A 16,068-nucleotide genomic window follows, 5' to 3' on the forward strand; every position below is an offset into this window, starting at 1 on the left:
TAGTTGTCATGTATATAATGAAGACACACTTGTAAACACATTACTGGCAGCTGCAGCAACAATGGATGCCTGTAAACAAATTATGAGTAATATTTCTTTAATTAACCAATAAGCAGTGATAGACAAAGTATTCAGATTCTTTACTTAAAGTGCTCATATTATGCTCATTGTCAGGTTCATAATTGTATTTAGAGTTTGTACCAGAATAAGTTTATTAGCAAAATGTACTTGTATTAAAAGTAAAGAACTCTGCAGGGGTAAAAAAATGGCCACTATGAGTGTAATATAGGCAGAGGTGGGATACACCTCAGTTTTATAGTTTAATACAACAATGCATGCATAACAACTAAGTAGCCTACCTCAAATTAAAAATAGGACTTATGTAAAAGCAATTAGTTACATTCCACCACTGCCAGTAATAGAGGTATCGCATACTTTTAGTCTAGATTAAGCCAAAGATTATGTGAAATGGATTCTTACACCAAGTTCGTTTTTTTACTAATGTTTACCAGTAAATCTAAACTATTCACACTGTTAACGGTCCCACAAGACTCCTTCAAGGACCCACGGACAGCCCACAATCCTTGTGCGCGTATGAGCCGTGAGTTTTTACAACAAGTGACAGAACCTCGCACCACCACTTCCAACCACAGACAATTATACTTTATTGTTGGTTCTGCTTCAATCCTTATCACGTTTTCGCTGGTATTGACGTGAAAGTCTCGAGTAGTTATACTGTCTCAAAGTTTGTAGGGAGTTGAGTGAGTGCGTATCGTTAACGTTAACGACAACGGGTAGACGGACTCGAATGTTTACGTCGCGGTGTTCTAGAACGCGAGGCTGAGTTCTGTATCGATGCCAGTGTGAGTGGATTTTCAGTGTTCGGATTCGATCTCGGACTTTTTGAAAAAACGACAAAAATGTCAAGCTGTAATGTGATGTGATTGATAAACTACGGTCTAAAGTTATTTCCCACCGTAGGACAAATGGAGCAAACAGAGGTACCGAACACATTCTACTTTTTCTTCGTTAAACTTAGTCGCTATCTAACCTCAACTTTAGCTAGCTAAAACTTTAGACCGTCAAACAGTTGATGAATGTATCTCTGCAAGCTGGTGATTAAATTACATTAACCCCTCAACATACAGTTGTTACCCTTTTTCCCATGTAATTTAAGGGTTGAAAGCGTCGCCTTAGTCAAGTTAACACTATCACACAACAGTATCATCCGCTTGATCTCGAAAAGCTATGATGTTTTTTTTTTTTTTTTTATGGCTGCGCCATTTCATCAAATGGAAACGTTGTAGATGTCTTGCAATACATTTTCCTACTGGTATTCATCCTGATAGTTTGCATCTTTTGACTCTGGGATCTTCACTAGAATGTAAAACAAAGTGCTATGGGTTTCAGCAAGTGTGGCTGCAGAGCATTTGATTCTAATGACTTTTAAGGGGTGAACGTTAATACACAGGATAAAGTGTGGTCAGTTAGCTGTTATAGGCTGTTCAACTGAAACACATTGGCAATGCCAGCTGTCTCCACTGAGAGAAACAGCTGTTCCCCAAAATGTGCTAACAACTTTAGTCACAGCTAAGAGGAGTGTCGGTTATCTCACTCTAGTTCAGAGTTAGATACTTATCATTCATAAGGATTGTTTTGACATCTTGACATGTAACATGTAAGCAGGAAAAAAAACACAAGGTTGATAATCACCTAATCTTATCCTAAAAAGTTGTTAATGTATTTTAATATTTTAGCATCATCAGTTTCCCTTACAGGAAGTGAACTGAAGTGGCAGGGTGAGATAAAAAAAATACATATTTTAATAATGCTATCCTATTCACACAGTAAAATTACATAACGTTCACATTAGAGACTAATTGGAAATAGGGCTGGGCGATATGGAGAAAATCAAATATCACAATATTTTTGACCAAATACCTCGATATCGATACTGCAACGATACTGTAGTGTTGACTATTGGTGCTTTTCACAAAATATTTACACAATGAGATTTTAGATAAATAATCATCAGTAATTTGGATATAATGACTAAGTGGGTAAAGGCAAATAATAAAACAGTTACAACAGTCCGGTAAGTTCAGAAAATGAAATAACTTTACTGTAATGTAGCCTTTAAAAACAGGAAAAGACAACACTTATGCCATATTACGATATCCAAAATCTAAGACGATATCTAGTGTCATATTACGATATCGATATAATATCGATATATTGCCCAGCTCTAATTAGAAAGATGTAATTCAGTTTCTCCTCCAACAATGCAAGACAGTAAGCCCTTTGTAAGTATGAGATAAGGTGGTTTGTCTGTGATCATGTTCACATACAATCACCCATACCATCTCTAGGAGGAGCCGGAGCAGATTGCCACATGGTTCAGTGAGGAGGGACTCACTCTTGACTCCCCTAAGGAGGCTAAGCTGCATTTGCTATGGAGTGCCCTCCAGCGCACAAGAAGTTGTCTGAGCAGTGTGACATGGGAACTGGACACCCAGCGCTCACAACACTTAGCAGAGATGGCAGAGGTACGTTATCGGTGTTGATTTACCAGTGACACTAGAAATTGTCATGAAGAGCAAAAATAAATGAAGGTTTGTGTCCACTTTCTGTCTGTAAGGTACGCAAGTCCTTGGAGCAGATCCGAATCTTTACAGAGCACAAAGATGTTTTGGCTCAGGAGATACAAGGCGAAAACGATCAGCTCAAGGAGCAGCTGCGACGCCTAATATCCCTTCAAGGTTGGACATTTTTACCTGCATGAGACGTAGTGACAAAATTCAAACTTCTGGATCTTTATCTGCACTATGACAAAGTCTTTTAAAACTGTTGTATGTTTTTTTTCCCCCCAATAGATTACATATTTTAAGAATATATTGCAGGCATTTTTGTCTTATACACTGAAGGCTTTCAACTTATCAGTTTTTACTAGTGCTGTCAGTTAAACGCATTATTAACGGCGTCAATCTTTTTATCGCAAGATTAACGTTAATCTCACGATAAAAAAATTTACGCCGTTAATAACCAAAAAGAACGTTCTTTTTGGCCTAGCAACCTTTGTAGTTTTTTTCACATGCTGTTGCAACAACTAGTAACGTTAGAAAAACAACACCACCACACCGGATCTAGCTGGACCGGAAACAAAACAACAGGCACGCTGCACACACTTGTTTGGGCTTGCGAGCCGGCCACAGAGTAGTAGGCTAACGTTAGGTTTTGAGTCGATGGCGAGCGTGAGATGCCAAAATGGATGCCAATAAGATTGTAAATGGAAAGTTTACTTTTAAAAAGTTGCCAAATGGTTCCATTGACAAGACCAAAGTGATCTGAGTGTTTTGTCGTTGTGAACTGAGCTATCATCGCAGCACGTCCAGTCTGAAATACCACTTGATGGCCAAGCACACAGCTGATGCGGATTCTCCGCCCCCTCGTCAAAGCCAGGCGACAATGGATGACTTCAGACCATAGACTGTATATTAATATTAACAGTCTATCCTTCAGACAGAAGCAATTCAATTCAATTCAATTTTATTTATAGTGTCAAATCATAACAGGAATTATCTCAGGACACTTTACAGATAGAGTAGGTTTAGACCACACTCTATAATTTACAAGGACCCAACAATTCCAGTGATTCCCCCAAGAGCACGCATGAATGCGTAAGTGCGACAGTGGCAAGGAAAAACTCCCTTTTAGGAAGAAACCTCGGACAGCCACAGGCACATGTATACCACAACTAAGGACAAACTTAAAAAAACATTTGCACAGAGCAAGCCGATCCACTTTTCCATGTTGCATGCATTAAAATGAGAAAAGATAATTGGCCAAAAATAAATCAAGGATTTAGAATAGATAAAAATGTGCGATTAATTGCGAGTTAACTATGACATTAATGCAATTAAATATTTTAATCGTTTGACAGCACTAGTTTTTACGTTATCATTCACAAGTTTTTCTTCAACAAGCCATGTTAGCTGTCCTATCTATTTTTTTTTTTTTTTTAAGATTATTTTTTGGGACATTTTTAGGCCTTTATTTCCACAGGAGAGATGAAGACATGAAAGGGGGAGAGAGAGGGGGAATGACATGCAGCAAAGGGCTGCAGGTTGAAGTCGAACCCGTGGCCGCTGCGTCAAGGAGTAAACCTCTATATGTGTGCGCCTGCTCTACCAACTGAGCTAACCCGGCCACAGCTGTCCTATCTTGATGGATAATTTTCTAAGACATGTCATTCTTAAAGTTAGCCCCACCGGGACTCTCTCATCCACTGTGTCCCGGATGGCTCCATAGAAAAGCCCAGGGAAGCGACTCTTTAATGGCGGTGGAGTGGTTAACTGGATGTAGGCTACATTTACCAAACCAACTGTCACAGCGGGTGAGGAAGAGGCAACAAGGAATAGGCAAATGCAGACAATATGGCAGACAGGGACAGGTCAGGGATTTATTGATGAAATGAATGTATATAAGCTTACTGGCATGGGTAGAAAGTCTGAACAGAAATAACCACGGGTAATGGGAATGGGGCAACGTAAAAGGTTGCAGACAGACAGGCACATATACAGAGTCAGGTTCCAGGTAACAGGAAACGTGTTGCAGGGTAAGGGGCTGGAAAGCAACAGCAAGTCACAACATTGACAATCTGGCGGAGAATGAGTGGAAATGGGCTGGTTATATATTGCAGGGCTGAGGAGGGAAAGTGGAAACAGGTGAATGAGAGAGTCAGGTGGCTGGGACAGGTGGGAAAGTCAGGTGGATGGATGGGGAATGACAGTACAGGGGCCTGGGGAAGTGGGAATGTGGCAGAAAAGCAGAATGGACAAAACAGGACTAAGGCAGACCAATCAGTTTTAGTCTTCATCCTTGAAGAACACAAGACATGTTGGCAAAGCTGACTTAAACTGCCTTCTTGACACAAGATCCCAGACAAGACAAGACCCCAGACACCCCCAGTCCACAGATATTCAGATTTTAAAGCATTAGAAATCCTACTCTGTCATCATTCTCTGTTGTGATAGATACCCAGATAAGCGAGGTGGCTAAGATGCTGCACCAGCAGGGTCTCACAGAGTTGATTCACAGCAGCCCCAGTGAGCAGGTGGCCTATCTCCTGGTGGAGAGAGCCTCCTTTCTTGAGATGAGTGAGGATCCTAACAATCTGACGGGTGACGGAAACACAGCCAGCCCGCTGGGTTCTGAAGCCCAGGCACTGAACACCAGTGCACACCAGGTTAGAGGAAGAACCTTCAAGATGTTGTTTCAATGTTAAAAGGGCATGCTGTACAGATACATTTCTCTGTGGGCAAAGAACTTATTCTATTATTATATGTATCTAATGTTATTCCACAATCTTCCCACAAGGGGGCACCACGTCACAGCCAGAGCCCATGGAAGAGACTCTTTGGACTCCACAAAGCTTCACAGAGCAAAAATACTTTTATTCCTGTATGTCATTTTATCTAGAGTAATGTTCCTGTATCCCATACTAACAAAACACTAAGTACAGCACTTAGGTCAGTTGCAAAGTCAGGAACTATCAGCCACGCTGACTTCTTTTTTGTGTATCCTAAAGTGCACGCTTGAATATGAGGATCTTTTTGCATGTTTCAAAACGTCCGTTTTAGCAGTATTCACATAAACATTAACAACTTATTTTTTTGTTCCAGTGTTATTAAGCGTTGTTACCAGCTCAAGCTAGGGAACTTTGCATGTCAGGAGAAATTCAAGATACTACACTACTGATGCATCTTGATCCAGTGCACTTCTGAAGGTCTCTTGCATGTATTTATGAACATTTCTTGTTTGTATGCATTGGGGTTCTCTTCAAAATAGGGTTATCAAATTCAATTTTGGTCATTTGGTCAGTTTGCTCTTTCCCTTTCTCTTTAGGCTGAGGCCAGGCATTTGGCTGGCCAGGCAAGCAGCATGGAGAGGGAATGTTCCCGTCTGGAGCGGGACCTGGAGGAGGGCTCCCGTCGGCTGGCCATGGCCCACAATGAGATCCGGCGTTTGACTGATGAGCTGGAGTCTGCTCATTTGACTCAAAGAGCTTATGGTGAGAGATATCAATTAGCTACTTACAAGCAAACTGTGTCATTCTCAAAGCGATTTCTCATGGTGATAACACAGTACACTATCACCACTATGTCAACATTGCCTTTATTTTTCAGGAAATCCTATTTCATTAAATCTAGGTTGACATCACTGCTAGATAAGAAAACATCACACACTTTCAGCAGAGTCCTTAATAAATAATAAATATTGTATACTACTAGCATTCAGAAGTTATTTTACCATCATACAATATCCAAACAGACTCTGAACATAAACTGAAGTTACCACCAACTTTCACTGCTCTAAATTGAAGAGGAAACTATGCCAGCAACTTTATTTTTATTCGTAATGCTTGTGTATTTTAGAGCCTGAACTGCAGGCAGCACAACAGGAGGTGGAGCAGTTCAGACTGGAAGTACAAAAACTGAAGAAATATGGTGAGTCTGTTTCCAAAGAATATGTTGTTGAGTTTATATTGGGTGTCAAAAAAGAGACAAGATATGTTGCTTGCACACCTGCTTACCCTGTTCACACAGGCTGGAAATTATGCACTGGGTGAGAGGCAAGGAACACCCTGGTCACCAGTCTATATTTAAACAAAAAACATTCATATTCGTACCTTAATACAATTTACATTCCATTTGACATAACCTGCAGGGGCCAGATGTATAAACAATGCGTTCGCCACACAAAGGAAGATAAATATATATAAAGGAAGATTTAGCGATGAGAAGATTTGCGCGTCGTCACGCATACTTTAGACCAGGCATAGGACACGGGTTTAGCTGAGATAGCTGGGGTTGATATGATGAGGAGAAGATTGTATACAAATTTAAAGAGACGGATAATCTTGTTTTTAGGTTTTTTCCCAATTTCACTGATTGTGTTATTATTTTTGTACTACTCTACACAGCGTTCTGTTAAAATGTAAAAAAATGTATGAGTGATGAATTTCATAATTCTTTTTATTTACATTTGAGCCATCATCTCCCTGTTAATGATAGTTTAATGTCATCCTGAATTGTGAAGTCAGTTTCAACTTGAGCACTATGAATGAATCATTGATCATCCTTCTGAAGTTTAATATTAATGATGATTGAGAAATTACCGCGATGATGGTTTGCAGAAAAAATATGCATTACGAATAGCCACAGCTGTGAGTAATGACAGCTGCTCTGGCACCGTTGGAGAACCTCACCAATGGGACACAGTCAGGGAAATTACACTTTCTTTTTTTGTATTTTTCATTGACATGTCTAATGAGTGTGGCACAACTGTCGATATGCAAATGGATGTTTAAGGGTGTTTATACGTCCATTCATAGCTACCTGTGGGAGTGGAAATGAGGCTTGTGCGCCCGAATGATTGAGATTTATAAAACAGAATCAGGTGACATGCGGCTTTACAAATCTGACCAAAAGAATACGTATGCATATTTATGTCGTAAATACTGTTTTAGTCATGAATCTACACAGAGTTGTATGCTTTTAGATGGTGGGAGGAAACTCACACGAACAGGAGGTGAATGTGCAATCTCCACAAAGAAATGCCCACCTGACTGAGCCACCTTGCTGCCCTCAATCTTACGTTGGCCGAGACGGTTTAACACAAATACAAATGCTACAACACAAATAAAGACACAACACAAATGCAAAAGCTACAACACAAATGCAAAAGACACAACACAAATACAAAAAACACAACACACAACACAAATACAAAAGACACAACACATATACTAAAAACACAACACAAATACAAAAGACAACAAAAATTCAAAAGACAACACAAATACAAAGGCTACAACACAAATACAAAAGCTACAACACAAAGCTACAACACAAATATAAAAGCTACAACACAATCCACAACACTGTCAAAATTAGAAAAATAAAAGCTTAAATTCCTGGGGAGGATTCTGCTAGGTAAGTAGAATGGTCCACATTCTCTGCTGTGTAGAAAACAAATGTTTACAACTCAGTGGACACAGTTTACAAAACAGAGGGCAGTTTATAAACTGTGCATGCAGATTTGGAAATGGTCTTTATTTTCTCAGCTTACATGGATGGTCACTTCCGTTGTGGCTATAAAAAAAAACCCTCCGTTGTAGCTTTTGCATTCGTGTTGTGGCTTTTGGATTTGTCTTGTAGCCTTTGGATTTGAGTTGTAGCTTTTGCATTTGTGTTGAACCGTCTCGGCCACCGTAAGATCTGATACTCACATTTTGTTAAATTAAATAAAAATTGAAAAACTTAAATTATCAGTGTTTTTCAGTATGTAACATGTAAAAAAAAAACACTATCGACCAGCATTTCATAATCAAGAATGTGTGAAATCCTTTAACATGTATTATTTATAATCCAATGAGTGCATTATCTGACTTCATTTCTAAAGACATGGTGGAACTGCGAAAGGCCAAAGAGCTGAACGATCGTCTGGACCTTGAGATCAGAGCCTTGAGGAGCAGGGTACGCACCCTGGATGCTGAGAAAAGCTCGCTGCAGCAAACAGTAAGATACCTGCTGGAATAAGGTATTTCATTGGTACACATTATGGTGAGATAACACCACATTCAAGATTTCTTTTATTTTCCACAGTTTTTGCAGTAGAGACTTTTGACTTTCAGTAACAGAATAAGCTTACATTTATAGTACTGGTAGGAACCACACACTTCACTCTCATTGATGCTTTGAGTTGGTAAATTGTTACAGATTATAAATTAGGTGTGGGGATGGAACAAACACCTTATATTGGCCTAATTTGTGCCCACAAAGGCAGATATTTCAGTCTCTTATTTCAGACTGTGGGCCCACATTAAAAGTGGAGGTAAATCATACTTTTAGGTGTGTGTGCAAGTTCTGCATGGTGTAAAACACATTTCCGGCAAGTGTTGACTCAATAACATGACTGTCCTAAACTCAAACTGGGCTGATTGTTAATCTGAATCAGTTGTGTTAATACAGACACGTTTAAAATAGAGGCGGGTGACGAAGCCCTCCCTCTACGGCTCTCCCCGTCTCTGGAACAGCCAGGGGCATCGCCTTGGCGGTCTTCCCCTCTGCCACAAGCGGCTCCACTCTCCACCGCTAAGGCTCTCTTTTTGGACCTGCCAGAAATCATCAAGAAGGCAGCGGACCTTAGAGGCATAGCAATGTCGGCTGAACTTCCAGCCCCTGCTTGCGGCCTCCTGAGTGGGGATATGTATGTCCAGGAGCTGCCGTCCAAACGAACTCCACTGTGGCCGTGCTTCTCCGAGCTTCGGCCATTTGTGGAGGAGGCGTTTTCCCAGCCCGGGAAGCTGAATGCTCCAGTTTCCCGCTACGCAACACAACATCTTCTAATATCAGCGACATAGCCTACGTTCACTTCACTCGGCTCAGCTCTCTACTAGGCTGCTGCCCTGGCTTATGACATCATCATAACTGAACTTTCACCTTTCAGTAACCTAAATCAAAATAATATCCAGAATATTTATCAAATGAAATTACAATGAAATTACAGTGATTTCCCTAAAGAATTCGAAGCATATCCCTATTCTAGGAAATTATGAAATTATAAAATAATACTTCTAGGTCGCAACAACTGCGCATGCGCGAAGGGATAAACCCAATAGTGACAGCCCTTAGAGGGCTGCGCCTATACTCATAGAATCTGGAGTTACAATAACGTAACTATCGTTTTGTTTTCTATTTGTATTTAAATGTTCTTGTATTTTAATTTGTCGTATTGTATTATATTTTATTGTGAAGCACTTTGCGATTTTTATCTGTGAAAGGTGCTATACAAATAAACTTTACTTACTTACTTAATAAAGCAATGAACTGATAGTGTTATACACTGATAGTTATAGTTGGGACTTACATTTGTTTTAGTGCAGCGTCTGTTGTGTATGGTGTGTATCGTGTAGACACACAGATGAAATCGACCCTGCGGTTTCCCAAATGGATTTCCTGTTTGCTCAGCCAGCAGCTGACACATCTATGTCTAGTGTAGATAACCATTGGGTGACAGTGCTCTGTGGAAAAACTTATATATAAATATTTCAAAATGAAATGTGTATTATAAGTGTCGGCCGTGTTCTGAGACACATAATTGTATTTGATTTTATTTGTATTTTATGTGTTTTTGTATAGTGTTTCTTTTCTCTCAAGTGTCCTGCCACAGGTATAGATACAGAAAAAAGTTACTGCATTGTAGAGCTAGTTGATTAATTACATCTGACTCTGAAACAGTCAGGGCCAGGACTGGGACCAAAACTCGGCCATGGCATTTTGGACCAGACCGGCCCACCACATAAGATCACAAATACCACCCGTCCTTGCGCTACCCTGAATATGTATACCAACTCTTACTCCTTAAAACTACTAATGCCATGTAAGGAGTAAGCAAGAATCAGTGAGCGCTGACACATTAAATATTTCAAAAAAGTGTCATTTATTAATACAATAAAACGGTATACTCCTCATGAATCATAAAACAAGCTATATATATATATATATATATATATATATATATATATAAATATAATTCCACGACTGAGTCCTGTGCTTTAATTTGAAGAGGTCTATCATCACACAAATGCACCCTTGGTCAGGGCCCTATCTTGCACCCGGCACAGGGTGTTGCCAAGACCGATGCAAGTGTCTTTACTATTGTAAGACCATCCATTGCCCACATTGTTTAAATACCAAATGCACTGTCACCAAGGGGGTAAGCTTCTCCTCGGACCGCGAACCTCCTATGGCGCCATTTTGATGCTAATAAGCCATCACCTCCCGTTAGCATTCTATTGACTGCCATTCATTTTGGCGCCACTTTAGCAGTGAATAACTTTACATCTGAAGCGTTTAAAGACTCTATTTGTCCATTGTTTATTTCTAAAGAAACACAATAATGTATAAAAGGCTCCATTACCTTGTACCTCACGTTATGGCTCCGTAGCAGACGTTTTTGTAAAAATAGGATAACGATTGTGTCATAACCACGCGACTTACTGTCGCATAGTAGAGGAATTACCGTATAGTACAGGAGAAGCGCGCAGGCAGTTTCGTCTCACATTAGCTGTTTAAGTGTAATTACTAATGTTAACTAGCATTTTAGTTAGCAATAATTAGCCTGTGTCTATGTTATCTCCTTATACACATATACATATACCTACGCTCTCGGTCTCTGCAAGATTGGGAATGATTGAGATTTCTCTTGGCACAGCTACCAGAAGACTTCCAACTTTCAGACACGTTGCTCACGGCACATTTACGTCGTCTCTCAGTTGGAGGCTGCGTAGTAACGCTCAGCCATCACCGGAAAAGTGCTTCTAATGACCTTCACTGGTCTCTGTCCAGAGCAACGGGATCTGTTGGTCCATTATATATATATGTCAATGACCTTCACCCATCTTTGCGGCCATGGGAGTGCTGGTCTTCAAGGGAGGTGTGTTCAGGCGAATTCTTGGCGTATTGCTATCTTGAGGCAGTGGGAAGTGATCGCGCCATTGACGCGCACACTATGCTTGTTACATACACACAGGGAAGTGCAGCAGCAAACAAACATGCAAAAGATTACAAATAAAAATATGGTGCAAATCCGCAATGCGCCAAGGTACAAATGCGCCTGGCTTTTTAAAGGGAATGGTAGATGACACAGAAGACACTACAACCCTTTTGAACCATGCGCCCGGCACATGGACCCTTTTTTCCACCGTCAAACTACCTAAAGTGGATTTGGACACGCCCAAAACGGAAAATCAGAGGATTCAGATTATGTTAAAGACAAATTCATGAACAGACTACAAAGGTCTTTGTTTCTTATTACACAATGTCAAAACCTTTTCTTATCCTTTCAGATACTTTCCCTTAAGCAGCAGCTGGATACCTCCCATAATGACCTGGATAAGCCTATAGCTACCACCTGCAGCAAAGAAAACAATCTTCAGGATCAAAAGTAGGATATTCTACCTCTATACAACATCCAGCAGCTACTTTATGTGCATTCCAACTCTCAATGTTGCAATAACACATAGGTTAGTGAAGGTTTCTGTGTGTGTGTGTTTGAAGGCTGTGGAAGCAAAAAGAGGCAGATTTGCAGCACTGTGAAAACACTCACTGTCATCTGAAAGACGACAAAGAGCTACAGACACAACTACAGCTGCTGCAGAACAAGGAAAACACACTGCGTAAGGTAATTTCTTATGTATTTCAATATACTGTAATTGGTAATTTATCAGGACTAGGTTTGGTTACATTTAACAACTTGCATTTATTGTACAACTGTCAGCTACAACTGTTGCCACCCACATGTTAAGCTGTACAATAATCTGAATGTGCCAGCGTGAGCATAACTTACTGCATGCATTGTGTAACTGTTACTTCCTGTCTCTGCTGATATCTGTACTTTGAACTCACAGGAGTGTCGTCATTGCCAAGAGGCAGTGAAAACTCTGTTGACAACCCAAGAGGAGTGCGAAACACTCAAGAAGGAGATCTGTGAAACCCTTAAATGCCTTGACAAAGAGCGGAGGTAACAGGCCCAAAGGTTATGGCGTCAGCTAAAAAGCTTCAAAATTCCAGAAAACTAAAAAACACAATATAAATCTTGTAATTTTTTTTTATTTTAGCCAATAAGATTTCTATGTATGAACAAACACCAAAGTAATGTGTTATTTTGTTCCATCTCCTTTACAGTAAATACCATGAAATGAAAGAAAAGCACAAGGCAAAACTGTGTCGAGCCAAACAGAAATGTAATGGTGAAACCACATGGCGTGACAAGAAGATAAAAACTCTAGAGCGAGAACTGTCCTTTTGTTCCCATTCAGTAGCAAAGGTACATCTGCAGCTTTGTCCTACTTTACACAAAAGAAACCCAATATGTTTGAGGTGGGGCAACTGAATGTCATTCTTGTTTAAAATTCTATATCATCAATTTGTTTTATATTTAATACATTTTTGTATACACACACATACACATGACGGAGTTTAATATCAATATTTATTCCCACCTGTGTTAATATAAAATGTTTGCTCTGGAAAAAAGGATTACAGTTTTTTTTATCTCCCTTCTGTAGCTTCAGTATGGTAATATATTGACTAAGTGACCACTGTAACAGGTTAATGTTAAACTGTGGTAATAAATTCACAGGAGATGCCGAGTCATGGTGTAATTCCTGTATTATTACATATTTTTTTAATTAATGAGATTATGTGTAATTGGATGATGAATTGAAGGAATTCAAATAGTTTTTCTTTTCCAGGAAAAAGAGCTTACCATAAGCATTACTGCGGAAAATGAGAAACTACTTGTTGAGAGGAGAAGGCTGCTACAACAGCTAAATGAGGAGGAGCACAACAAGAAAGACAGTAATCTTACAGCTTCTTTGTCCCAATGCAGGTGCTTAACTTACACAATCAATGCTTAACTGCTTGATGAAACACATTGAGTCCTACATGATTACTGCACATTTAACTAATGTGTGTTGTTTGACAAAGAAGACATGTTTGTTTTGCTCTCAAGGGTGGATTTTCTAGAGATGGAAAACAAGAAACTAGGAAACAAAATACTTAACATGTCCAAACAGCTAGCTGTCCTGGAACGCGCCCTGCAAAACATGCAGTCATTCCAGTTTCCTGAGGTACCGGGAACAGTTAAGTCTTCTTGATCTTTATATGCTGGAGTCTCTGCTGTTGTAGTTTGACCATTGTAAAGCTACTTTAGATCAACTGCCTCCCTAACTAGGGACACGGCTATAAGTCTGTAGCCATGCCAGCAACTATGTAGTGAGACTGTAATGCTTCACAGACACCAGAAAACTACATTTTTGCATGGATTGACAAGACTTAAGAGTCCACACACAACCAAAGTATTGGAAACATTTTGACCAAATGAAACGTTAAGAAATCATCAAAGTAATTATGTGAAGCAATTCAGTGGAAATTCATCCAACAGTTGTTGTGACATTTCACAAAAAACCCACAAATGGCAACCTGCTGATGGCACTAGATGAAAAGTCAGAGGATCACCAAAGTCAAGAGGAATGTCTGTACAAAATATCCATCCAGCACTGTTAGTTGTTGAGATATTTCAGTTTGGATCAAAGAGGTGGACCAACCAACCAAAATTGCCATTCTGCCAGTCCTAGAGCCATGCTGCTAGCATAGCCAAAATGGAGAGGCAACTTGGCTATTAGACCCTTTTGACAAGTTGGGTAAAAAATGTAAAGTTTGGCCTGAGAGTGGCATCAGAGGAACCCCGTCAGACATTGCTAATTTTCCTTTCAGGCTCAGCTGTACTTTTTCAGCCTCAGGAGAACTTGGCTCAACTGTAACTAATTGCAACTGTAATTAGCTAATGGCATAGCTGTATACTAATGTTAGCATTAGCATGTTATAACACACTCACATTCAGGAGGTTAGCATGATAACGTGCTAAAATGTCATGGCAATCCATCTAATGATTGAGATATTGGATTATAGAGCAAAGTGTTTGACTGACCAATACTGATCGACCAACGTTGCTGAGCCACGCATTCCACCTTTGCCAAATACAGTCGAATAAAGAAAGACCAATTCATTTTTTACCAATCTGACATTTTGTGTTTTATTTTATTAGGAACGGAAGAAAACATCAAATCTTATGCAGGTTTTTAAATCCCTCCCTGTGCAGACTTCAAGGTAAGCCTGATCCCAATTTGGAATTTGAGCAAAACATATTTCCTTGCTAAATAAAACACCACTAAATGAACTTTGATTCCGTCCCTAGTGTGATGATGCTTGAGCCGTCTGAAATTCAGGACTTATTGGACAGTACTCAGAGCAAGCAGACAGCCGTGACCTACTACCCTCACTGTTTCATCTCTGGGCCTCTGTCCCGATCAGCAGAGATGGCCTACCTGAATCTTACATCTGCTCCGGGACGCTCAGACCACTTGACTCCCCCGGCCGCCCTCAACAGCTCATAAAGTACATGTTCCTGAGAGCTTCTGTCTGTCTGCAACGTGTACTGTACAGAAATAATTTTATTTTTAAATTGTTAAACTTTTTTTCCCCCCTCTCTCTTCCCTTACAATTACATTTTTTTTTAATCCTGAGCACAACAATCTGGACATTTCCAGATCTCATCTTTTAACTGTTTAAAATCCAGACTTGTAACTTGAAAGTCTTAAAATGAGGTTTCACTTAAAAAGTGACTCACTTGAACTTCCCCAGGGGTACTTGAAACAGTGGTTCCAACACATAAACTAACACATTCGTTCAGTTGCATTTCCTTTCCCTGCTCTCCTCCGTCTCTCACATAGGCCACACACACACACACACACACACACACACAGCCTCTCCCCTCCGTGCACACAATGTCTGTCTCCATGAAAACGAGAGAAGACGGCTGGCGAAATTCACAAGTTCACAAAAGGTTGGTATCTCGTGAACACCTTTACACAATCACGCATTAAAAAGTGCTGTAAAAAATATTTTGTCAGTGTGTTAATGTTGGAGTCCCGACCCGACTCTTAGCAAACAAGCGATTGCTATATATACTGTATGTAGCAGCTGTGAATCAAATATGTCATTAACCGACCCCCCACCGTCTCGCGCCAACACAAATTGCTTTCTGATCTGTGGGAAACACTGAAAACAGCCCACACACAACTGTCAGTTTCCTCTAGTGGTTTTATCAACCCTCATTTGTACTTTTGCTCATACGAAGACAAGCTGTTTGCACTGCATCCTGGGGCCAGTTGTGAGTGTGAAATAACGGTATATAGTATACTGTAGCAACTGTTCATTCTAAAATGGCCTTGGGAGCCACAGCTCTGCAGCTTTAAATAAAATATGTAAATATATTGTTGGCATTTAGACTAAGATCAGTCATTTGACCAGTTGGCCTCTTGGTCTGTTTAACACACTAAGACATCTGAATAGACAGTTGCTAAATCTCAATAGATTTCCAACCAATTTCTTGAATAGTGCTCACAGGTAAATCGGTTGGATGTTTCAGCTACTTCTCAGT

General features: G+C 40.0%; 1 protein-coding gene across 2 annotated transcripts; it reads left to right on the forward strand.

The window, feature by feature from the left end:
• Positions 1-604: 604 nt before the first annotated feature.
• On the forward strand, positions 605-15,114 carry LOC144517012 (coiled-coil domain-containing protein 30). Of its 2 annotated transcripts, none has more exons than XM_078248784.1 (16): positions 605-1,001; positions 2,370-2,546; positions 2,639-2,759; positions 5,034-5,245; positions 5,377-5,460; positions 5,905-6,070; positions 6,435-6,506; positions 8,464-8,579; positions 11,912-12,009; positions 12,123-12,246; positions 12,473-12,585; positions 12,750-12,891; positions 13,319-13,455; positions 13,579-13,708; positions 14,674-14,735; positions 14,824-15,114. In XM_078248784.1, exons 1-16 carry the CDS (start codon positions 987-989, stop codon positions 15,020-15,022), a joined length of 1,968 nt encoding a protein of 655 aa, XP_078104910.1. In that variant the 5' UTR covers positions 605-986; the 3' UTR covers positions 15,023-15,114. The 2 variants fall into 2 exon arrangements, with proteins under 2 accessions (XP_078104910.1, XP_078104911.1); XM_078248785.1 differs by having other exon boundaries at positions 13,579-13,696.
• The last annotated feature ends 954 nt before the right edge of the window (positions 15,115-16,068 follow it).

This window comes from Sander vitreus, chromosome 4, assembly GCF_031162955.1.
Source record: "Sander vitreus isolate 19-12246 chromosome 4, sanVit1, whole genome shotgun sequence".
Lineage (NCBI taxonomy): Eukaryota > Metazoa > Chordata > Actinopteri > Perciformes > Percidae > Sander > Sander vitreus.